Here is a 24768-nt window from a genome sequence, read left to right on the forward strand (position 1 = left end):
CAGTTGTGTAACTCTAGACTGGCACGCAAGCTCCAGACTTATCACAACTACCTAGAGAGATAGTGTAGTGCTTGCACAACATCCTCCCGCATTCAGGCAATTGCTTTGGATGTTGGCCATTGTTCCTATCCTGACTGCTCCAATGGCAACAATTTAAAAGGCACAAAGTCAAGCCTCAGATCTTTAAAGTGTGCCTGCACAAAATCCATAGGCAATATTTATCTGAAATTTGGGAGGCATCATAGCCACAGAAGGTTCCAACATGCATGCAGGCTTAATCCCATTCTCATTCTAGAAATATATACAATAGTTATGGGGTGTTTGTGTGTGATCCCAACATAGAAAAGTGTATGTGCACAGAAACCCCTACACTTATCTGCCTGCAATTTGGGTGGAGCTAACATGCCTGCAGGTCTGACAGGAAACAAAAAAATTATGAGGAAGATAAACCCTCAGAAGGGGCTACCATACCTGCCATTTTTCATCCCATTTGTTCAAGAAATTAAAAAAAATATGTTAGAGTCATTTTAGCAGTTTCTTACTATAGACTACATAATTTTTTTGATTGCTATTATGATCTTGTGCTAGACTGCTCATTCTTACCTCTCCAGTAACTGAAAGAGCACAAGAGTGGTAATTCAACATACAAATTAATAAAAAGGAGAGGCAAGAAGATGCCTCTAAATACCAGTTGCAGGGCAGCAACAGCAGCAAGTTTTTCATATGGGGCTTTTAAAGCCCTTTAGCTCGCATCTCTTCTGGAATGGAGGGGGTGTGTTCACATATCAGCCAGATTTACCCCGAAGTCCCTGTGAGTTATCGAGGAGCAGTTCACACACAATTCAGGTTTTTCACTGCGCGTTAGATTGTAGCCTGATTTATATCTGGGGTAAAAAAATCCACTATTTGCGTTGTTTTTGGGGGACAACTTCGAGTTAGCAGTAAAGCCTCCCAGTAAACACGCGGTAAAGCCTGCTGTGTGTAAAAGTCCCAGGAGAGAGGGCATGCCCTCACCGCTTGCCTGTGAATGAAACAGGATGCTGGGCTGTCACTAGACGGACCTTGGGCCTGATCCAGCAGGGCTGTTCTTATAAGAATATGGTGGCCTCAACATCACAATGTTCACATGTTTATCCAGTCATTAAGTCCCACTGGCTTACATACCGCATAGTCCCCCATAATTCTAGTGAGATGTACACACGCTGCAATGTTCTGTTCAAAAGGACTCGAATTCTGATGGCAGAGGTGGGTCTCTCCATGCCTACTAAGCACAGTGTCATCAGCATTCTGATGCTGCTTCCGTTCGGAATATTGGGAGCAGTATTGGAACAACAATGACACTGTGCTTAGTGGGCTTGATTGCCTTGCCTCCACAACCTGCACCTTGGCGCTTTCCAGATTAGACCCTGCAACGGGGTCACGGCGTATCTCTGAAGTGTGCTTCCACAGTTCCTGTGTTGTGACACTGCAGTCCCTCTGCTGACAGCAGGGTGCCGTTCACATTTCCGACACCTTGTTTTGGATTTAATTGCTGTGATTTACTGATAAAACGTTGTATGTACGGTGTAAAAAGGTTGCTGGTTTTTTTGACTGTCCATTTTCACAAGGCTGCTCCCCCTGCTGGGCGCCTTGCTATTTACGTTTTGAATTCAATTTGCCTGAACAGAAGCATTTTGCCGCTGTTGAGCAGCTAATCTGGAAAGCGCCCTTGTGTGCCTTTTGCTGCAGCAGTGTGCATCTCTCTGAGAACAGCAGGGGACTGCACAGTATGTAAGCCAGCATGTTCAATGGGGCTGGCTCCCAGGAAAGTGTACATATATTGCAGCCAAGTTATGAAAGAGGAACGATCAGGTATGATTTCAGGAAGTTATTAAGTATCAACGACAATGCACTGAGAACTAGGGGTCACTTAGAACTGCATCAAGCATTGTTTCTTTTGGTAGGCCCAGAAAAAGGGGGCGTGTGTGCTGGGGGAATGCTGCAGGAAACCAGAAAACTGGAAGTGAACTAAATTGGACTTGTGTCGACATAATACCGTGGTTCCTAACCTGGGTTCCTTCAGATGTTGCTGAACTGCAACTCCCAGCATCCCTAGCCACAATAAATTGTACTGTAGTTAGGGATGATGGGAGTTGTAGTTCAGCAACATATGGAGGAACCCAGGTTGGGAACCACTGACATGATATATAAAGACAGACTCGGTGTGCAGATGGCAACAGTGGGATGCCCAGAAGGAGGAATAGGGGGATATGCAGACAAGCAACTGGCAATACTCTGCCCCCTAACGAGGACAGAAAATAGTGCCATGCGTAGAAAAATAAACTTGCAAGAACTGGTATGTGGAAACTTAATTGCTCCTCACATAATTCAGTTAGGAAAACCACAGAAACGGGTAAAAAAACCCAAACCTCCATCTAGAAGTGCCCAATATTTCACATCTTCCTTCAAATCCCTCTTCATGACCAGCAAATATTTTCTTGAACTACCTTTCCAAGCCTACACTTCCTTGCTCCTCCTCTGGCCACCTGATTACCTGTTAAGCTAATCCCGCTACTCACTGAAAATCTGTGCCCTCACTCCTGTTTGTCCTCCTTACATAGATGTTACCATATATATACCAATTATACACAACACTGATTAAAAAATAAAAATAAAAGAAATAAGTTTATATATAAACTTTTGCAGGTATCATTTCATAAATAGATGTTTAGCCAAAGTCATATTAAAAGGAACAAGAGCATCACAAATCTGTTGAATCAATCAAGCCAACACAGAATACCAGTCATGTTATCTTTGTTATAGTACTACATGATCAATCTCACCTACATGAAAAACCTACATGATCAAAAACCTACATGATCAATCTCACATTACTTAAACACTTCATCCTACCCTCCCAAATGTTCACCAAATAGACTTTACAGCTTTTACATAGTTTTAACCCTGCTTACTTAGATTTTATCCTTCTTACTTAGCCCTGGACAAAATCACTTTTATGTTCTGTACAGCACCCAGCAGTGCTCTACAGGCATGACATAAGTATCTATTATTAGTGGCTGACATATTGTGTGACATTCCTTCTGCCACTCTTGTGCCAAGTGAAATACAATTGTGCAATGGACAGCCATTATTTCCCATGGCTGGTCATTCCACAACTGCATCTGCACTATGCTTGCATTTTGCACAAGAGCAATTTTGCGCAACTGTGCAAACTTTGGCAGATGGAATGTTGCACAGGCAGGTGGCATGTTGCACAGTATGTCAGCCACCATTATTACGGGCAAGCTGATTTGGTCCTATTTATTTCAGATGAATGCTTGGACTGAAGCGAAGTCGGTTGGATAAAGTCAGCTTAAAGTGCTCCAGATTAATTGGTTTATGGATCATAAAGTTGAAAAGCTCTGATGCCTCTGCCAACTTTGGCGCCTTGTGCTGAGACTTGCACATAAAAGCATCTTGGAAATTGATGCTGTTTTTAAAAGGTCATGTCAATAACATCTTGGAGTCTTGAAAGAAAGATGATGTCAGTCTTTGAAAGACAGTTGCTAAAATATTTGCATGAAAAAGAAGAATTTGAAAAGAAGAATTTTGAAAAATATAATTTGAAAATACACTGGTGGGGGTGGGTGGGAACCCAGTTATCCTTGTCTATCATGGAAATAAGAGCTTTTGGAATTTTTCCAAGCTTCTGGTATTGTAGAATTTACCACAGCTTGTTTGTGTTAGGAAACAAATATTTTGTAGCCACTGGAAAGTTAACGGTTTAGATGCACTTTTCTTCCATAAGATCTGAGTTGACTCGGTCAGGAAAATTAGTAGTCAATTATCAGTGAGGGCACTCAAATTGTATTTGGGGGAGAGGGAACAAAAGGCAAAAGAGGCTCTCATGGGTAAAAATGTAAAAAAAAACCCCTTCTTTCTTGATCAGCAGGAGGCTTTCCAGGCATGGCTTTTAATTCAAATCCACTCCGGATTAGTGTCAGTCCACATATTAGTTTTCGAGGTCCCTTCAGGCTGTCAGGGACTAGTACACACCCGACTCTGCTTTCCCCTGAATTACTGTTAAGAATGACTGCACATTCTTGCTTGGCCCGAATTATGTCCGGGATAAACAAATCCTCTATATGCAGCAGCCTTTTTTTTTTTTTAAGAGCCGAGCTTTCTGGTATTGCTTGCCGCTTGTGTGGAGTGGCCATTGGCAGTAATTCCGCTTTTTTTCAAAACACAATGAAGGGGAGTTTGACAGCCGTGTTGTCTGCTCTGAGTGATTTGCAATTGTGAGTGCTGGGGGCAGGGAACACAGAGTTTGGTTTGGGTGCCAGCTATCATTACTTCCCATCTCCCAAGCACTGAGCAAAACTGAATCTAACTGAAAGACAAGTGAGGAGGCTGGAAAGGGGGGAAATGGGCCCCACCCTCCTCAGAGGATCAGATGCCGCTGAGAAACAAGAGGAGGAGAGGAGCATGCTGGATGCTGGTTCTGCATAAAGGGCGGGAAACACCCCCCTCCCTCCTCAGAGGATCCACTGCTGCCACGGAGCAAGAAGAGGAGTGGAGAAGCATGCAAGATGCTGGTTCTGCATCACTAGGCAGTGTGTGATCACTGGAGGTGGGGGGGGGGGGGAGGTGGGAGGTGGGTTGAATTGGAGACACCAGGGGAAATGCAGCTGCTTCTTCCCACTAAAGTCTCTGAACTCTAAATAATCAATCTTTGTCCAGCCGGGATGCATGCCTATGCCGGCTTCTCAGCTCACAAGCAGAAAGTTCCTTCATGAAGCTTCCTCCTCCTCCTCTCCCCAGCTTCATTCTGCTCCCCTTGCAGTAGCACAGGTAGAGAGAGGCAGAAAGAGAGAAAGCTGGACAAAAGCTTCAGTTAATTTCAGCTGCCACTTCTTTCCATGACAAGCCACCTGGGATGACTGCTTCTTAACCCTCAGTTTCCTCCGCACACTCTCCCTCTTGCTCCCTCTGTCAAACTAACAACAAGAAAAAGGTATCTCGCCTGTGATTGGCTGAAGAAAACTCCCCCCCCCCCACAAGCCAGCTGCAGGAACTCACATAGGAAAAATATTGCAGCAATTGCGGAGAGGAGCTGACCCCATGTGGGCTGTCCCATTTAATCCCCGAAATAAATATCTTGCAAATCTGCAGCAAAGTAGATTTACCCTCCAGATACCCCAGGCATAAAGCCATTTGTGGAAAAAACTCCAGCTGAGGTGAACAGCCTCTGATGACACTGCTGGATTTGTACACTTTTGATGTATGTATTAAAATATTTATATACTATCTTTTGTCACTGGTCTTTTGTGCCATTCAAGGCAGCTGAAACTAAATACAATCAATTAATAACAGAAAAAAGCAGTCAAGGAAACAGAAGACCACCGCCAACAGCAGAAGAAAAGCAAGCCCAATACAACCTACCATTCTTTTGGACTTGAGAGATTCCATGGTGGTCTAGTTCAGAGCCAAACTACATATATGTGTACACAATCTGTACGCATGTGCAGTTTGTCTTTGTGCATGTGTTTCTTTTAAAGAGAATCCATAGCAGAGCCACATCAGTTCTCTGAGATTGCAGCAAGATGGGAGGGGATTTTAAACCCAATTAAAATAGACCCTCTCAACTTCTTATTTGTTCTGAGAAAGGAACAAATGGCACCAGTACAATGGCACTATTGGCACCAATAGCAGCTTTTTTCCTGAAGGCAAACAGTAGCTGCAGGGTAGGGGTGGAGCTGTATTTGGGCCACAAGGGCGCTTTCCAGACTAGCTGCTCAGCAACAGCAAAATGCCTCCGTTCGGGCAAGTCCCATTTGAAACATCAACTAGCAGGGGCAGCAGTCTCGCAGCAACTAACAACCCGGAAAAACAGCAACTTTCTTACGCTGGATATATGACATTACTGCTAGATGCAGTAAAACAATGGAAAATCAAGAAACCCCGCCCCCGCCCACTGCATCTGTTCAGCAATGGTTTCAAAGAACTTGGAACCTACTGATTGTTGATGAAATAACTTCATAAACTAAAGGTATAATAGGGAAAACATGCACAGACCATGTTCAGGGGAGCTATGGTTATCTTTTTTGTCCTTTATTCAAAACAAAACTGCAACACAAGATATGCATTTCTCCCCATCTCGTGGGATACTTGTTCACTATAATCAATGTCTCTGAAGCAAGATTTGATTTCTATCCTTCGCTGCCCTAGGGAAGTACTCTTCCCACCCTGCCTACACCATTATATTATATTTTCCTGTTAATTTAACAGGATGCAATTTGTTGCTGTGTTCTTGCTCTCTGGTTAATTGAGATTTTGCGTCTTGATTTCTGTTTATTGGTTGGAGCTCTTTTATACTTTTTAAATACCTGAACAAGGAATTTTTAAAAAGTCACCTAATGATCTGTAGTTCTCTAGTATGATGGATCCTTTCCTACTGCCAGATAGCTCAGTGTTATGAAAGTCCTGCAGCAAAAGCCTTCTCTTTCCTGCTGGAGTTGAGATGTAATTAATAAGGCGGGTGCTGATAGTCTTTGATACCATGCTTAGCATGCTGATATCTTTCACTGAATAAAAGGGGGGAAAGGAAGGAGGAAAAAAAAAACACCAACTGTTATCCTCTACCCAAACACTGGTGATCATCAGTCAATAATCCACCATATATTAGGGATAGGCATTTAGTCCCTTCATTATAACTTCAGCGATTTTGTTCCATGTCACACACTGGCAAAGGCTTCTTCTTTCTCCCTCTCTTCCCCCAGTACCACCTGCAGCAAAGACTTTGGCATGCCTTAGTGGCTGATTCTTGTATGTCAAGAAAGAGGAAAATGGCAGTGAGCAGCAACTGAGATGCACAAGAAGAGAATTATAATAGAACCTATGATTGTGTAAGACAAACATCAGCATTCTTTTTCTCCTCTGAGGTGATTCCCTTCGGTTCCAGTACTGATTTGGTTTTCAGGTTTGCCTGTCCACACCATTTTTCAGGTGGGATGTTAACCTTTTAAAAACTGTTTACAGTGCTGATCACATGGTTATGCATTTAAAAGTTAACCTGGAGCCTTTTTATAGGGGGGAGGGAACCCCAACTGATTTTTCAAATATTGAAAACTGCTGTGGGGAGAGCAGAGGGGAGATGGATTTGGGATGATACTGGTCCTAGCCAATCAGTGCTATGTACATCTGGCTTCTGCTAGAAGCTAGAAAACTAGTTTTCTTTGAAAGATTATACACCTGACTTGCACTGCAACTCCACTCTTGATTTTAGATACATCTGTCATAGCCACCTAATGGCACAGGCAGCGGGGAAGTAACTTGCCTAAGGAGCAAGATGTTGCTGGTTCGAATCCCCGCTGGTATGTTCCCCAGATTATGGGAAATATATTGGGCAGCAGTGATACAGGAAGATGCTGAAAGGCATAATCTCATACTGCGCAGGAGATGGCAATGCTAAACCCTTCCTGTATTCTACCAAAGAAAATCACATGGCTCTGTGGTCGCCAGGAATCGACACCGATTCAATGGCACAACTTTATAAGCACCTTATCTTGCTAGGTGAGGATTGCACAGCAGGAAGGGAACCCTGTTTTTGCCTGTGTCCCCAGCTAACACAAGAGTGCTTGACTGGGTAAAACCAAGGTTGCTGGCCCTTCAGCCATTGCTACACTTACAAATATGGGCACTCTGATTAGTTGCCAACAAAATTAGCAAATTAGTTGCCAACCAGGGCAATAGGGGTACATCCAGACCAATTCATTCCCAAGTTATTTATACGTGGAAATGCCAGGAATGGCTTCTGTAGTCCATACTTCATCATGTGAATTATCCAAAATTGTATCTTCCTACTTCCCACCTAATGGCGCAGCAGGGAAATGACTTGACTAGCAAGCCACAAGTTTCTAGTTCGAATCCCCACTGGTATGCTTCCCAGACTATGGGAAACACCTATATCAGGCAGCAGCGATATAGGAAGATGCTGGAAGGAATAATCTCATACTGTGCAGGAGATGGCAATGGTAAACCCCTCCAGTATTCTACCAAAGACAACCACAGGGCTCTGTGGTCGCCAGGAGTCGACACTGACCCAACAGCACACACACTTCTCACAGCATATAAGTTGATACCTCATTAAATATTATTTAGTTTTTCTACAGTAACTCTGGTTAAGTTTGGACAACTTTCTCACAATATATTTCATCCCACTATTCTCCCATCCCTCTTTGTTATTTATCAGAACATTTTTAATTTAATATTTTTAAAATTTATTTTGTGCATATTCACCCATCTACCATTAATATCTAACTTATTTCAGGGAAGGTATTTTTCCTGACCTTGTACAACCCTGGCTACTTTGCAGTCCCATATACATGTCTCAAAGTACTCCACAGCCCTTTCTGCATACTGCAGAAAGCTACTGGTATATGCAGATGTCAGGGGTGCAAAACTGTGTATGCACATAGTTACCCGAATCCAAGACTAGATTTTGTCCAATTTCTTTGATGTTAGAAATTGGATGGTAATCTTAAATTCAGAGTCCTCTTCCTTGGGGTAAATACATAACCTGTACTTCATCTCTATATTTTAAGAGGGTTATCTTAAATTTAGGGTCATCTTCTATTCGGGTAAATATGGTATCCCCCCCACCCCCAGTTATTCCCCAATCCTGAGATGAGGAAGCACATATGTATTTCAAAGCATGAAGGGTAATTCAAAATTTGTATTACAAATTTATAACAAACAAAATTTGTTTGTTATTTCTCTATGTAAACCGCCCTGAGCCATTTTTGGAAAGGCGGTATAGAAATAGAATTATTATTATTATTATTATTATTATTATTATTATTATTATTATTACAAGGGCAATGAAGGACTAAAATAAAATACAATACTATATAAAAAGCACAAGAAGTTGTAGCAAGTATACCCTGTAACCAGGTACACAAGCTGTGCTGTAAATTCTAAATGTGCAATCTGATCCTCATCCTAGAAATTCAGTATAGCAGCTTGCTACATGGCAGGTAAACTAACTGCCAAAGGGCTTTATCTGGCAGATAGGGTACAGCTGTTTTAACAGATATGCCACACACTCTCGAATTCTCACCTGGCAGATATTCTAAAACAATTTGAAAGATCTCTAGAGGAAGTGTTTTGAAATTCCCTAGTGTTGACAGAGATGGAGAATCCGTGCCCTCAGTTCTGCTGAACTTATTGGAACGACGGTAACTTCGTCGATATTTCTGGTTGGGAATCAAAGTGTAGCTGCTTCTTACTGGAGATGTCATCCTTTCCCCTTGACCCATAAATCTATCCTGGAACGAAAACAAAATAATTCATAGGAGGTATAACGGAAATTAAATATACATGGGAGATAAAACAAATGAAAGCATGAACTAAAGAAAGATCTGTATAACAATGTAATTAATATATTGGTACACGACGAGGGGTTATTTTATTAGTACAAGATACAACACTGAATACTGTTCAAAATCTATATCAGTAATTTCCTAAACTCTACTTAAATCTGTGTGAAACATTGGTAGTTCTGGGTTTTATGTTTGGGAGATCATCCTGTGATCATAGTTTTAGTTTTCTAATACAGAGAATTTCTAATGAGCAGTAGAGCACATTGTTGCACCCACAGATCCTCTGTAGCTGGTGCTCACACTCAAAGTACATAATTTACAGGACTACAGTTGGACACTACACAGCATCCTACCTCCAGTTCCACCAGTTGTATTTGTTTTACTTCTCTCAAATGTATTCAAGTGATTTGTTTTGTGCAGGATACCATTCATTTTTATAGACAAACCCATGGGCGTAGCTAGGGAAAAGGGGCCCTGTGTTTGCCCCTCCGGCAACCCCTCGGAGTGAGGTAGGTAATGAAGCAAATAAGGAGGGGTGGAACTAGGGGCCCTCAGGAAGGGGGCACGGGTTCTTTTAACCCATCTGCTCAATTATAGCTATACCCCTGGAAAGACCATATACAAAATGACAAACATTTCTCTATGCCCCAACACCCTTATGGATCTTTCTTGAGTGAAAACCTGCTTAATCACGATTGAGAGAGGCAAGAACTTTTTTTTTTCATCTATACAAACCAAGCAAATCAGTCATCATAAAAAATGATGGCATTTGTACATATATATTGTGATTTATTCATAGAAAAGGAAACATCAACACTGAAGACTTCCTTCCTGGCTCATAAATTCTCATAGCCATATTAGTTCCGGTAACACAGATGATTTCTGGGAATTGCATTCATCATTTTGCAAAATATACCTCATTGAAAGTATCACCTCTGATAGGAGCTTTAAGATTTTGGCAAATCTTTAATCTCTCTAGACATATTATAAATGTGCACTAAAATTATCCAGCAACTTTATCCTTGCTCCCAATAAAAACAACTGAGGGCAGTTTGGAAGCAAAGTCTTCATAAGAATAACAAAATATTGTAAAAGCCAGGTACCGCAAAGGCTATATTGTACATAGCATTTGCCAACACTACTTAGTTTTTCTACGAAGGAACTTGGTTGTAATTATTTATTTACTATGCTAAAGCTGCAATCCTATCTATGAACTGCAACCCTCAAATCACTTACTAGGGAGTAAACACCACTGAACTTAATGCAACTTATTTTAGAATGAAAATGATTAGTATTGAGATGCACAGTAGCTATTGTAAACACACTTACTAGGAAGTAAACATCCCAACTGAATTCAGTAAGATTTGCTTTTGAGTAAACACACATGATGAAATTAGGTCACAATGCAGTGTAAATAAACTTTAAAGTAAGGAAAACAAAAGTTAACTTATAAGCTGCTGTTTTCAGAATTAGATAAATTCCAAACATCTCTCCATAATCAGATGCAAAAATATAAAAAGACATAATTGTCCAAGTGATAAAACATACAAATCTAATAATTTGTATAATTTGTAATATCTAATAATAGCATATTGGAATTATAAATTATTAGATTTGTATCCTGTTTTATAATTTAAACACTCTCAGAGCAATTTACAATAATAAAAAACAACATACAAACTATAAAAGCAATTTAAAACACAACAAACAGCGAAAGAAATACAGAAAAAGAAAAGCACAATCAATATTCCCTCATTCTGGAGTGAAGGCACACCTAAAGAGATTTGTTTCCACCAGTTTATTGAATGAAAGGTGAGGTGGCCATGAGAGCTTCCTGTGTAAGGAGTCCCAGAGTACAATGCTATCACCAAGAAAGACCTTGGCCCCCCGGCAGCCACCAGTCGTACTTTAGATGGTGACAGCAGCAGAGTCTCCTCTGATATCTTCATCAAAGAAGAGTAAAGGAGTTCCTCCAGTTAACCAGGGCTCAGGCTTTACAGGTCAAAACTGAGGAACAACCAATAAAGTTATTAACTCGTGCTAATTGATCAAAGAGGTACTTTTAAAGTGGTGATTCTCTTATATTTAGTAGGGGGAGAGCAACTGTCCCTATCCATCCCCAGCACATAATCCCTCCAGTGTCTGTTGCTAGTGTCTACCTTATGTTTGTATTTAGATTGTGAGTCCTTTGGGGACAGGGAAGCAGCTTTCTTCATTGTTTTCTTTCTAATTAAACCACTTTGAGGGGGGAAATGAAAACTGGTGTATAAATAGTAGTAGTAGTTAGTAGTAATAGTAGAGAATTGGAGTAATATGGCCTCTCCGGTCAGTTCTAGACATGGCTGTCATATTTTAGAACAGTTGAAATTTCCTGAAAGCTTTCAGAGGCATCCTCATCTATCACAGTAGTCTAATCTAGAGGTTACTAAGGCATATAAACTGGAAGCAAGGTATTTCATCATCTAGGAAACAGTAGAGCTGGTGTACTGTATAGCTGGAGAAAAGTGCTCCTGGAGCTTTTTCAGACGGCGACTTTAGTGTGCAACTAGCCTAGGAAGCATGAGGCTGTCAGTTCGAATCCCTGCTGATATGTTTCCCAGACTATGGGAAACACCTATATTGGGCAGCAGCAATATAGGAAGGTGCTGAAAGGCATAATCTCATACTACACGGGAGGAGGCAATGGTAAACCCCTCCTGTATTCTACCAAAGAAAACCACAGGGCTCTGTGGTCGCCAAGAGTCAACACCAACTCAATGGCACAATCTTTCCTTTTTACTTTGGGGTGGCAGCTGTGCATTCAAATATCAGCCAGATTTACCCTGAAGTCCGTGTGATATTTCAAAGAGCACTTCACACACGATTTGGGTTTCCCCCCCCTTATTGGAACCTATCCCAAAATATGTCTGAGGTAAAAAAAATCATCTTTTTGCATAGAAGCATCCTTATAACTAACCAGCGATAAACCCACGGTAAAACCTACTGTCTGAAAAAAAATTATGCACAAAAATATTATGCACAAGCCCTATAGCTGATAACTGAGAATGAAGCAACAGAGTACTATCCACTAGCTACAGATCTGGTCTTTAAGAGGGAGTAAACCTTATCTAGAACAGACTGTCTACCAGTTCACAAATAAATTGGCCCACCTAGCATCTATGACTCAGTCTCATAAGAACATAAGAACAGCCCTGCTGGATCAGGCCCAAGGCCCATCTAGTCCAGCATCCTGTTTCACATGGGCCCACCAGATGCCACTGGAAGCTCACAGGCAGGAGTCAAGGGCATGCCCTCTCTTGTGCTGTTATTCCCCTGCAACTGGTACTCAGAGGCATCCTGCCTTAGAGGCTGGAGGTGGCCTAAAGCCCTCCAACTAGTAGCCATTGATAGACCTCTCCTCCATGAATGAGTTATCCAAACCCCTCTTAAAGCCATCCAGGTTGTTGGCTGTTACCACATCTTGTGGCAGAGAATTCCACAAGTTGATTATGTGTTGTATGAAAAAGTACCTCCGTTTGCTGGTCCTAAATTTCCTGGCAATAAATTTCATGGGAATTGATTGGTCTCATATGGACCAGGCTTCAGGTATTAATCATATCTAGCTCGATACTGACTTCACTACCTCAACAAGATTTGAGGAAAGGTATGATACCAATATCAAAACTTCAAAACTTCAAATCTCACAATGACTTCATGTAAATGTGAAACAACATAGAAGGAAAGATGGAACCTTGCAGCACCCCACAACTGCTGGGAGAGAGCAGCAGTCTCTTATCAGTACCTTGTGGAATCTATCTGACAGATGGGAGATGAACCAATATCAAATGGTGTTTCTCACTCCATACCTGATGAAGTCATCCTTAAAAATATTGTAGCTAATAGCACTGAAGCAGTCTTTAGCTGAGAGAGTGGTCCAGGATAGTCACCAGGAATCCGATCATAACACATGGTAAATATTATTCGAGGGTTTTTTTTAAAGCTCTGTCACTCTGTTGATTTAAAAATTAACACTATGTATTTTTAAAAGTGCGACCTTCCCACTTTCAACATCTGTTTTGGCCTGTATTTAATACCGGGGCCTTGTTTGCACATTATGTTCAACCCAAATACAATATGTGTACAGTGTATACATGTTTATCTGTATGCACATACAGTTATTCATGTTGTGTTCAGTATGTCTACAGCAGTTCATACGTTCTGTATGACACATTTTCAAGTGTCTAGTAACTGTGATGACTGTAAAATCAACACACGTACACTCGTTCACATGAAATATATGTGTACAATGGAATGTATGAATAGCCCTCTAGTCCAGAGGTCCCTCTAATTTTTTTCATCTATGTGCGGAATGAGTTTTGTTCTGAGCAGCAGTATCAAGGCACTGTGTGCACACATGCATTCAGAATGGGGCCTTCCTAATTCAACCTGAGCGGGATCTAAATTAACTGAGCGGACATCAGAAAACTTGTGAGCATGCGCACGTGCGTACATCTTAGAGGGAACAGTGCTCTAGTCTGCATTAAATACTCATATAATGCCTATTCTCAGTTTGGCACACACAACCCCAAGATCTTGTTTGGTATATCTGAAGTGAGGCAACTTCTTCATGAGGTACTTTAGTCTTGCTCCCTGTCCCCAGCCTGATAGATAGCAAAGACTACATGATACCTCAGAATTAATTCACATGCCAATCTCCACAGAGGATAAACTGAGTGTAGTGTAGTGCATAGAGTTCTGGATTGGAACATGAGGAATTCTAGTTCAAATTCCTGCTCAGCCATGAAGCTCAGGGCATGGCCTTGGTCAAGTTCAAGTTCTTTAATGTTACAGCCACAAGCCAAAACAAAAGAAAAAGTTTACAATTATACAACAATAAATAGAGTATATATAATTAGAACAGGTTAAAATTAAAATTAATTAAAACATAATGATAATAAAATTTAAACAATAAAATATCCTTATTAACCACCCGGTGACGTGATGGCCTTGGTCCAGTCCTTGCCTCTCAGCCCTCAGAATTTTTGGGGGAGGGACAAAATGCAAACATGATAACTCAGAACCTATTACACTAAGATACACACATATTTTAACCTTACTTTAGCAACTGTAACCCATTATAGCTGCTCCTCCACAAGGGTAGCTCAGGATGTATAAGGCAAAGCCTATGGACAGGTCACAGGAGTGGGGGAAGGGATGTCTAGGTTGCTATTTAAATTTAAAATGGCAACAAACAGTTGCATTAATTTAGTTCAAATTTATCTACAACAATTCTAAAAGTATCCATGGTTTGCTGAAGGCTACTAATTTATTATTACTTCAATTACTCTGGTGGCTTAGATTTTTCTGAGGAGAAAGTATTAACGACACTGCAGTGTGAGTGTCTGCCTATCTGACACATACCTATTATCTGTACAACAATACACACAGAGTTGCCACAGTCATAAAGTGCTTATATTCAAAATTAATGAAGCGTTATGAGTAATAATAAGACAGCCTCTCAGTAGGCTGTGTTGGGCACACAGAGCAGGAGTGATATTATTTTATTTCATTATCCTCCCTCAATAAAATAAAATGGTCAAAACAGAAGCACATTTTCTGGAAACTCAGAAAATATCTATAGAAATACGTTTTCCTTTATGTATTTTTGTGGGAAACGATCCTCTCATCTGCAAACCTTCAAGACATAGTTGAAAGGAATGGGGCTATAGACACACTTATTTAAACAAGATTGAGTGCTCATGAAGAAGGTTTTACTGTTTTCTTACTCGGGGGCGTGTGCATATGGAATATTTATTCATCTGTATATGTGTATATGTCTATAAGTGCCCCCCCTCCCTCTTTCACTCTCTCTATATATGTTGTTTGTTGTTTGTTAAAGATACCATGTTTATGCTTTCAGTCTGAGAAGCGTGTCTGTGCGTGCACGTGCGCTCGCATTGTAGGCATACACTTTATTACCACAAGAATATGATCTCCTCAGTAATAATAATACTACGTCCGAATTAGTTAAATGCCGGGTTAACTCTCTGTTACAATACTGTACAGCCTTTAAATTTCCCGCCTTCCTGCCTCCCCCCGCCCCCACCATTGCTCGAGCCACATACTGAGTGACGATAAGATCTTGTCCCGAGATCTCCCGCCCTCCGGCATGGCCACGCCCCCGATCATGAATAATTCATGAGCAGCTCGCTTTTCCTCTGCGCCGGGGAAATGTCTTTCCCCAGCCGAATGTCCTTGGTGCGCTCCGCGCTGCTTCTTCATAAAGGCTCCTGCAGAAGAGCCGCCCGTTCCCTATTATGAATAATTCATGAAGGGAAGAATGACTGTTCCAAAAGGGCACCAAATTGTCGTCAGCTTTTCCCAAACGCAGGTTGAGAAGAGGTGAGGCTCTGAGATGGGAGGAAGTGAAGCAAGGTTTAACGTTTGCCAGGGCTCAACAGAGTTCCATAGTAAATACTTAAGTAGTAAAATAGGTCTCCTGTTTCACCCTACATTGAGGGAGGAGCGGGGAGAAGATGAAATTGCCCCAGAGAGCAGGTATATAATGCATAACTTGACCCCTGCAAACTTGGCAAAGAGGCACCTTTTAATGTGATTCTCTTTATTTAGGGGGGGGGGGAGTAACTGGCCCTATCCACCCACAGCCTCCAGTGACTGTTGCTGGTGTCTATCTTATGTATCTTTTTAGATTGTGAGCCCTTTGGGGACAGGGCTCCATCTTATTTGTTTGTTATTTTTTCTGTGTAAACCTCCCTGAGCCATTTTTGGAAGGGTGGTATAGGAATACAAACAAACAAACAAACAAACAAACAAACAAACAAACAAACAAATAAATAAATAAATAAAAACACTGTAGTCGAGAAGAAAGAAAAACAAGTTAAAATAATCGACATAGCAATACCAGGGGATAGCAGAATAGAAGAAAAAGAAATAGAAAAAAATCACAAAATACAAAGATCTATAAATTGAAATTGAAAGGCTGTGGCAGAAAAAGACCAAAATAATCCCAGTGGTAATTGGTGCCCTGGGTGCAGTTCCAAAAGACCTTGAAGAGCACCTCAACACCATAGGGGCCACAGAAATAATCACCAGCCAATTACAAAAAGCAACTTTACTGGGAATAGCCTATATTTTGCGATGATATCTATAATAACCAACAGTATTGATGATAAAATTCAGCCATCCCAGGTCCTTGGGAAGGATGTCTGGATTGACAAACCAGTCAATAACATCTGTCTGACTGTGTAAACAAGAAAGAATAATAATAATAGAGCCAGTGTGATTCCGTGCGTAGCATGTTGGTCTAGGTCAGGGAAGACTAAATTCCCACCCTTTCCTGGAGCTCACTGGGTGGTCTTGGGCCAGTTATTCTTTCTGACCAACCTCATAAGGTTGTTGTGAGAATAAAAGGGGGTATTCATGTATACTGAGCTTTTTGGAGGCAGGATGAGATAGAGATGTGAGGAGGAATAATAATAGTTACAGAGCTCCTGTTCCATACCAAAAGAAAAAAAGGAGGTGTTCTCAAACATATGTTCCCAGATGCCCGTCATCTGACACCCATCATCCCCAGTCTAAGTGGTCAAAGGCATTGTAGCTAGGGGTGATGGGCACTGTAGTTCAATAGTATCTGGGGATCCAAGACAGAATCCCTGAATTGGGGTGAGACTCAGAACCCCTGGATTAAGGGAAATACCACCAAACATAGTGTTTCCAGTCAGTGTTAAGGCCAACATTTGTTCGCTTGTATTTGGTACACTTGTAGGGATACCTCAACTGTGTAGCCTGTGATGATGTCATCCACCTCCATTCAGGATGGCGGACATGTGGACTTTGAGGCACAAGTGGGCTAACTTGTGTGAACCACCTAACTGATCTTAACCAAATTTGGAACAGTTGTAGGGACACATAGAGACATCTCAATGGCATAGTTTGTGATGATGTTATCCATCCCAATTCAAGATGCTGGACATGTGAAGGTTTGAGGCACAAGTGGGAACCAATTTGGACCAAATTTAGTACAGTTGTAGGGACACATAGGGACACCTTAACCACTTAGTTTTTGAGAATGTCATCCAACGCAATTCAAGATGTGTGAATGTTTGAGGCGGATGTGTGAATGTTTGAGTTAGCCATGGGCTAACTTGTGAAGACAGTAATTCTTAGGTAAGATTATAGTGAAAGGAAAGTAGGCAGATTAGTTCTTACCAGAATGTTGTTGTTTTTTTAAAGAGCAGGGGCAAACTATTGGGAGCTTCTCCTGTCAGCTGTGTCCGAGGGTCTCTTCACACTTTCCATCAAAAGATGGGTCCCTGTATTATCACTGCACGCTGACTATAGCCCTTTTCTCATGTGCAGGTGACAGTGCATGGGGTTGAAATTAGGATTGTACCTGTGACATGCCTTTGCCACTCTTGGCTGCCATAGTCTCATGTAAATGTTAATTAAGGGCAAAATGAATACATGTAGGAGTGAGGAGTGGCATTGCAGTGGCAGCTCCTTCCCCAAAATGTGCATGTTATGTGTAGAGAGCTCCATAGGTACAGCTGTATTTGCAGAGGGCTCTCCACATCTGATCTAGTTAATATATGTAGACTGAGGGAGAAGCTTGGCACCATAAAGTGGCTCCCCACCCTTACATGTATTCATTAGGGGATGGAACCATAGCTCAGTGGCAGAGCATCTGCTTTGCATGCGGAAGGTCCCAGGTTCAATCCCTAGCATCTCCAGGTAGGGCTGGGGAGATTCCTGCTGTCAGTCAGTGTAGAGGTGCATCCAGGTAATTTTGGAGCCTGGGCCTAAAGGCCTTTGGAGCACCTCCTCTCCCCGCTCCAAGTTAAGCATCATTTTTTGACACATAGGTTCTTGAGGGCACAAACCACACCACCTAGGATAGACTAAAGACAATTTGGGGGCCCCCAGGGGTGTGGAGGCCCTGGACTTTGGCCCCAAAGTTCAGGGGTAAGAGCACCTCCGCTTGGTGGAGCAGTGGTCTGACTTGGTATGAAACTGTTTCCAGTGTTCCTATTTTGAACTTGTTCGAACAAGTTGCCCACTGGACACATGATAATGGGGTTATGCCAAGAGTGTGCCTGCTGTGATGTCAGTAGAGGATGTGGTTTTGATGCATCCCTTTAGCGTGTGAAGGCGTTGTTCATCTGCCACCCCTCTACATGCGCTCCCTATACCTGTCAGGAAAACCCACAAAACTAATATTTTTGTGCTATCAGGTGAGAGAACAACACTCCCTATTAAACAGCTATTGGAAGTGTGTGTAGAGGGAAGATTCAGATGAACAGACACCCCCCCCCACCCTAAAATGACTTATGGAAAGCATGTCAGGACATGTTCCGCTAACACATACTTGCAGTGCAACCCCATCTTTATCACGTGTGCCACAGACGTCTTCTCCTTACTGGCTCTTCATCATCAGTTGTTTGAAAAGGGCTTGTGTGTTCATCTGAAGGACTGAATAGAGCCTATATGTATACAAGTTGTGTCCACATTGACTCTCTCCATATGATCATGAAACCTACAGAGTCCCCCATGGTACATGCAATCTTCATGTTTGCACTTTGTAAGTGCATAGGCTCTATACAGATCTTCAGCTAACCGCACAGAGGTCAGGAGCAGAGACAGCAGGTATAGTCTTGGTTCCCCTCTCTCCACATGTGTTCATTGGATATGAATGCATATTTAGTATTTCTGTATTTTCTTTAATGCGTTTTTGTATTTTCTTTAATGTTTGAAAGTCATTTGGAAATTGTGTTTTTCAAAACCTGCAGCCAGATCTTGTGAATACATAAGCCCTCTTCAGACATTATACATTCTAAGTGTGAGCACTGCTCATAAGGGGGAAAGCAGGGAGGATGTCTCCCCCTCCTGCCCCCACACCCAACAACTACGCTTGCAGTCTTGCAACAACTAGAGCTTGCAATCCCGTGAGCCAGTCATAATGTCTGAAGGGGGTCATAATCTCTTTAAAATGTTTGAAGAGGGTCATAATCTAAAAAAAAAAAAAAACCCGGCACAGCAATTGTTGTCACAGTAAGACCAAATAACCCTGTTTAAAGGGCTGCTGCAACGAGTTTTCACCAGCCTCCTGAAACCAGGCTCCTGTGATTCTCTTCAATGAGTTTGACCGTTGTGATTTCATTACTGAGAAGGCCTTCCTTCAAACTCTCACAGATGTTACCTTTGGAGCAGAGGGACCTTGTCACCAGATCAGGGGTGGTCATCTTGAAGCTCTCCAGTTGTTGTTAAACTACAACTTCCATCATCCCCAGTGACTGGGGATGATGGGAATTGTAGGCCAGCAAGAGATGGAGAGCCTCAGGTTAGCCACCCGTGCACTAGATTCAGGGGCTCTTGTGGGAAAAGGAGCTTCCTGAGGTACAACAGACTGTCCCCTGTTGTGCAGGGTTGCACAACTCCGGCCCTCCAGCTGGTTTTGGAATACAACACCCATCATCCCCAGCCACAGTGGCCACCATCTATCTATCTATCTATCTATCTATCTATCTATCTATCTATCTATCTGCAGGAGGGCTGAAATTGTGCACCCTGACGTGAAAATAAGAATATAATGAAAGATCATCCAAAACATCACAGCTCCAGAGTTGTTCTGTTGCCACAGTTGTGTTATCCTTGCTGTAACCAGGAGATGGGTATCACGATCAACTTGAGCCTGCCCCGACCGGCACAATGTCACAACCTGGGTTCACGGTATTATGGTACCTGGATGTATTAAAGGTGCCAAGTTTATGTTGCCTCATGTTTGCAAGTCTGTTTTCCTCTCTTGTTACTGTCATGTCCTGGTCTTGCGGAGAAATTCACAGGAGACGTGTGCCACTTGCAGTAGATGACTGTAGGCACAGCATACACGATAAGCCAATACTTTTAAAAGTGGCTTACCTGCAATGGCTTCCACTCAAGAAAAACACTGTATACAGACCTGCATGTTTATTATAAAATGATCTATTGTAGGCAACTGGCTACCTCCTTATGGGGTTGCCATGTCTCCCAGAATTTAGGGTAGCCCCTGGATTTTGGCTCCTCTACTCGGTTGCTAAATTCCACCTGGATTTACATGGATTTCAAATGTGCTGCCCGTATTGCTGGGATTTTACTCTGGATCCGATCACATGGGAGGGCAGAGAAGGAGGGGGAAGTATACAAATCTGTCAAATAAATAAATAAATAAATAAATAAATAAATAAATAAATAAAGTGCTAATTAGTTGTTTTAGTTTGGGAATCTGACTATAGTTGTATTACAATGCTGAGAAAACTGCAGAGAATTGTAATAACCTTTTAAAGAACTTCAGTTCTTATGATACAGTACCTTAGAAACAAGTCGTGAACATTAGAACAATTTGTTTGTAGTGCATTCACAATACTTGAAAAATCCAACAATTTGTATTACAAATTGATGTGTTTTTTAAAAAAACCACTAGAGGTCCCTTCTAACCCAAAATTATTCTAGATTGAACAACACTAATGGGTGGGAGTTTGTCCAAGTGTAGGCGTGACTTTTGCAAATGAAAGCATTTAAATCTGCAAGGACAGGATGTCCCCTCTCACTCTAACTTCAGCCAACAACCCCCCCACCCCCGAACATTTCCTAGCTGATCTTCTGGGAGTGTGGTGGATGTACACACCACATACCTGACGCTACCTTGGAAATGCTTCAAAATACTTGATTCTCATTATGCTGGTGTCATCTGTTGCCTTTATTTTTTGCTGCAGACAAGATATATGCAAGGCAAAATGCTAATCTTCTAGAAAAAATAAATAGGGGACTCATGAACTGACCTAGAACTAGAATAGGTAGAATAGAACTAGAGCCAGCATAGCCTAGTGGTTAGAGTGTTAGACTAGGACCTGGAAGACCCGAGTTCTTCGAATCCCTATTCAGCCATGAAACTCACTGGGTGACTGAGCCAGTCATGTATTTCTCAGCCTAACCTACCTCACAGGGTTGTTGTGAGGATAAAAATAAGCATGTATACTGCACTGAGCTCCTCGGAGGAAGAGCTGTAAAAAATAAAATAAAAATAAATATATAAGTAGAGACTGAACGAAGGGAGAGAACTAAAAGTTATTGCACTTTATGAAAGACACCATTGGTTTAATACTTTCAGCTATTATTGGAAAACAAAATTAGAATTTTACATTTCATTTTATTTTGCAAACAAGTTCCACAGATGTTTTTAGCTTCCAGTTATGCTGAGAATTCCTAGGATGAGGTTTGACCTTTTTCATTATTGTTTTTATTAAATACATTGCAAATCTACTCTAACATATTAGGTTCCTACTTTCTAATTCATGTTATGTCCCAAAATCAGGGAAAAAAAATATTCCTGGGATGTGGTTTCTGAGAATTAAGATTTTTGGCCTTATCTGTACTGCAGATTCAGTGCCTTTTATTTGGAGTGGTGTTGGTTCATGCTTATACTGTTTTTATAACTGCTTCCCTAGTAAACATTAAGAAATATTATGCTGGTTTAACTAAGGCTTTATTCAGAAGCAACTCCTATTTTCCCTTCTTCCTCTCCTTTTTCTTTCTGACCCCACCCCCTACACTCTCGACAGGATCCCCACTGGGACAAACCTCCAAACAATAAAACACAAAAGATTACTAGATAGATACAATATATCCATCCCCTTTATTACAACCAAAGTTGAATTAATTTACAATTTAGTGACAAAGTCTTGGAGGTCTTTTAGGTGGTCTCCTGACATGCACACTTCTCCTAATTCTTGGGTTCTCTGGCATAGGAGTTCTTTGTCCATGACTTACATCTAGCCTCATCCATGAGGTCAAAACTGGAGGGAAGATCAAATTCCTTTCCATTTCTTCTCACTTCTCACGGAAGTGAGATCAGACTCACTTCCTTCTTGTCTCATAGTATGCATGCTGGAAAGTCTTGAACTGCTGTTTCATTTCTTTCCATCATCCAATATGATAGAATCTCCTCGGATTTCGATTGTTTTAGTCCAGAATATTGGGAACATCCCTTTCTCACTTTATAAGGCAATCATACTCAAACAAAGTCCCCACCTGAAATGTTTGCTGTTTTGCACCCCGTTTCTGATCCACTTACAATTTATATTTTTGCTGTTTCTTCCTTAGCTGATCACGAATCTCTGAATCTGCAGGGTGAAATAGTATAGGAAGCCCTACCAGTTGCTGCCATTGGGTAAATTTAGTGGTAGCGTTGCGTCCTCTCAGCAATTCACATTATGATTTTTCTGTAGTGGAAAGAGAAGTAGTTCGATAATCAAATAGAGTTTAACAGATTGCTTCTTTCCAGGATTGTTGTTCCATAGGCAGTTGTAAACTTTCCTTCACTAACCTGTATTGCTCCATTTCAAATGAGGTTTGAAGTTGGGTGGAGAAGAGGACCTGACATTGTCCACCCCGCATTGGCAGATTCATATGACGTGGAAAGGGTGGATGTAAGGTTCCCTCCTACTTGCTGCTGTGTTGTGTGCAGCCGTCCTATATCTAGTTGAGCCTTCTCCAAGAAGAGAATCTTAGCAATTTGTTGTTAAGGATGTTTGTTGACAAACACAAATGGGAAGTGTGAGTGGGTGGCGGGATGCAGATGTATCTCCCACCAGCAGTTACATGAGATGGAAGAAAGATAATTAAAGGTACATTGAGGCAACTGCTTCAGAATCCCAGATTGTTTCAACACTTATGATATCTGTGGTCCTGATGCATGGATGTAGATGGCACAGCGAGCTTCCTGCAGTGTGTTGGTGTCATTGGGAAAAGGTATCTGCCCCTCTTGAGGACCCTTCCTGCACTCCCAGTTAAGTGCTAGAGTGCCTTGATGTGAACTGAATATGCACTTATTGTTCACATACTGTATAGCAAGAACTGTGCAGCCTGTTTTTCACGTTTTTGCAGGTTGCTATAACAAAATATCTTAAGTTTGATTTCCGAATAAAGGTTAAGGAAAACATGATAAGATAGCAATGACGAACAGCTTCACAGATTTTTCTTATTACTATACAAAGCTATAAACCAAGAGTGAAGACACACCCGCGCCACCTTGCAGTTAGGCAGGGATAATTCATTGATGAACTAGTGCCTGGAAATTGAGGTGTGTTAGTATGCAGGGCTGTCCAAGAGGATGAAACCGAATAGCAATCTGAAAATAACAGCAATCAATCAATCAATCAATCAATCAATCAATCAATCTTCCTTCCTTCCTCTCTCTCTCTCTTAATTTTAGGAGATAAGTATTATCTCTTCTTCATTGTTAATTTTCTGTGCCTAAACAAATTTGGAATGGATTTTGTATGTGTGTGTATGACCAGATGGGAGGAAAAGGAAAATGAGCTTAAAACATATATCCCACCAATGCACCTGCTTGTTCATGAACAACAATAACAACAACTAAGACATATTACTTTGAGTTCAAATGTTAGAGATGATGTGGAACTCTCTTTTTCCCTGAAAGCTCCCCTGGCTTTTCTCAGCCAAGTTTTGAGGTTGGAAATATGGCAGCCCAGCTAAAAGAAAAATGTCTTGGAGTAGGGAAAGACAAGGATCTGGGGGTGGGAAGTGGAGGAAGGGTTCCCAGTATCTCTGTCCTGCCAAGTGTTTATGCAATTTAAATTGCTCTCCCAAACTCTTGCAACTTACACGTGCAAACATGGATCGGCCACTGTCTTCTCCAGTTCTTGTTGGAATTGCGATGGCAGCTGAATTATTCCTAGCCAGAAAATAAAGGGTTAATCTTACCTTTAGGGGTGAAGGGATGAGGGGGGATTCATATGCAAATGAATTCTCTGTATACCAGCTTGGGGTCATGTTGGCAGTTGGGACACAAAGAGGCTCTTCGCACCATCCGTGAGAAGAGCTTGGGGAGGGTTTGCGAGGAGAGCAGGCTAAGCCCGCTCTCCCCGCAGACGAGCAGCAAGTCCTGAGTAGGCGGCCGCTGCGGCCACCCACACAACAGTCGGCTCCGTCATGGAGCCGGCAGGGGCTGGGGAGTTTGGGGGCCACATGGCCCCCAGAAGCTCCAGCATGCCCTGCGCAAGTGCACAGGGCATGCTGGAGAGACCCCTGAGCCAGAAGGCTGCTTTCCAGCCTCCTGGTCGGGGGTCTCCTCGTGAGTTGCTGTGGTGCGGAGCTGTGACGCGGCAACTCACGATGCGTTAACCTGGGTTAGCGGAGCACTCGTTCCACTAACCTGGGCTAAGGGATGGGCTACTTAAGCGAGCTATCCGCTTGTAAGCCACTGGGCTCACCTGTGAGCCCGGTGGTTTACACGAGGAGCAAAAATTAGGTTAGGCTCTCCTAGCCCGATTTTTGCTGCTCGTGGGAATAGCCTCATAGACTTGACTCTCAATCCAAAGTTATGTAACCTAGCTAGGTTTTTCTTATTTTAAGT

At 41.9% G+C, this 24768-nt stretch overlaps 1 protein-coding gene and 1 long non-coding RNA gene across 14 annotated transcripts in view; one reads left to right on the forward strand and one right to left on the reverse strand.

Moving 5' to 3' along the window:
* Positions 1-15635, reverse strand: part of FBXO47 (F-box protein 47) — a 57021-nt gene extending 41386 nt beyond the window's left edge. For 2 of the 13 annotated variants that reach the window (XM_053259226.1, XM_053259240.1), the window contains exons 1-2: positions 9098-9305; positions 6393-6563 (exon numbers count right to left, since the gene is read on the reverse strand). In XM_053259226.1, the coding sequence (XP_053115201.1) occupies positions 6393-6563; positions 9098-9296 (370 nt within the window). In that variant the 5' untranslated portion in view covers positions 9297-9305. The other 11 variants (XM_053259233.1, XM_053259232.1, XM_053259228.1 and 8 more) reach the window with 11 other exon arrangements.
* Positions 15560-20123, forward strand: LOC128328952 (uncharacterized). Its single transcript, XR_008309464.1, has 2 exons — positions 15560-15740; positions 19903-20123. It is a non-coding gene; the product is annotated as an uncharacterized LOC128328952 (long non-coding RNA).
* Positions 20124-24768: the final 4645 nt, after the last annotated feature.

Source organism: Hemicordylus capensis, chromosome 6, assembly GCF_027244095.1.
Source record: "Hemicordylus capensis ecotype Gifberg chromosome 6, rHemCap1.1.pri, whole genome shotgun sequence".
NCBI classification, from domain to species: domain Eukaryota; kingdom Metazoa; phylum Chordata; class Lepidosauria; order Squamata; family Cordylidae; genus Hemicordylus; species Hemicordylus capensis.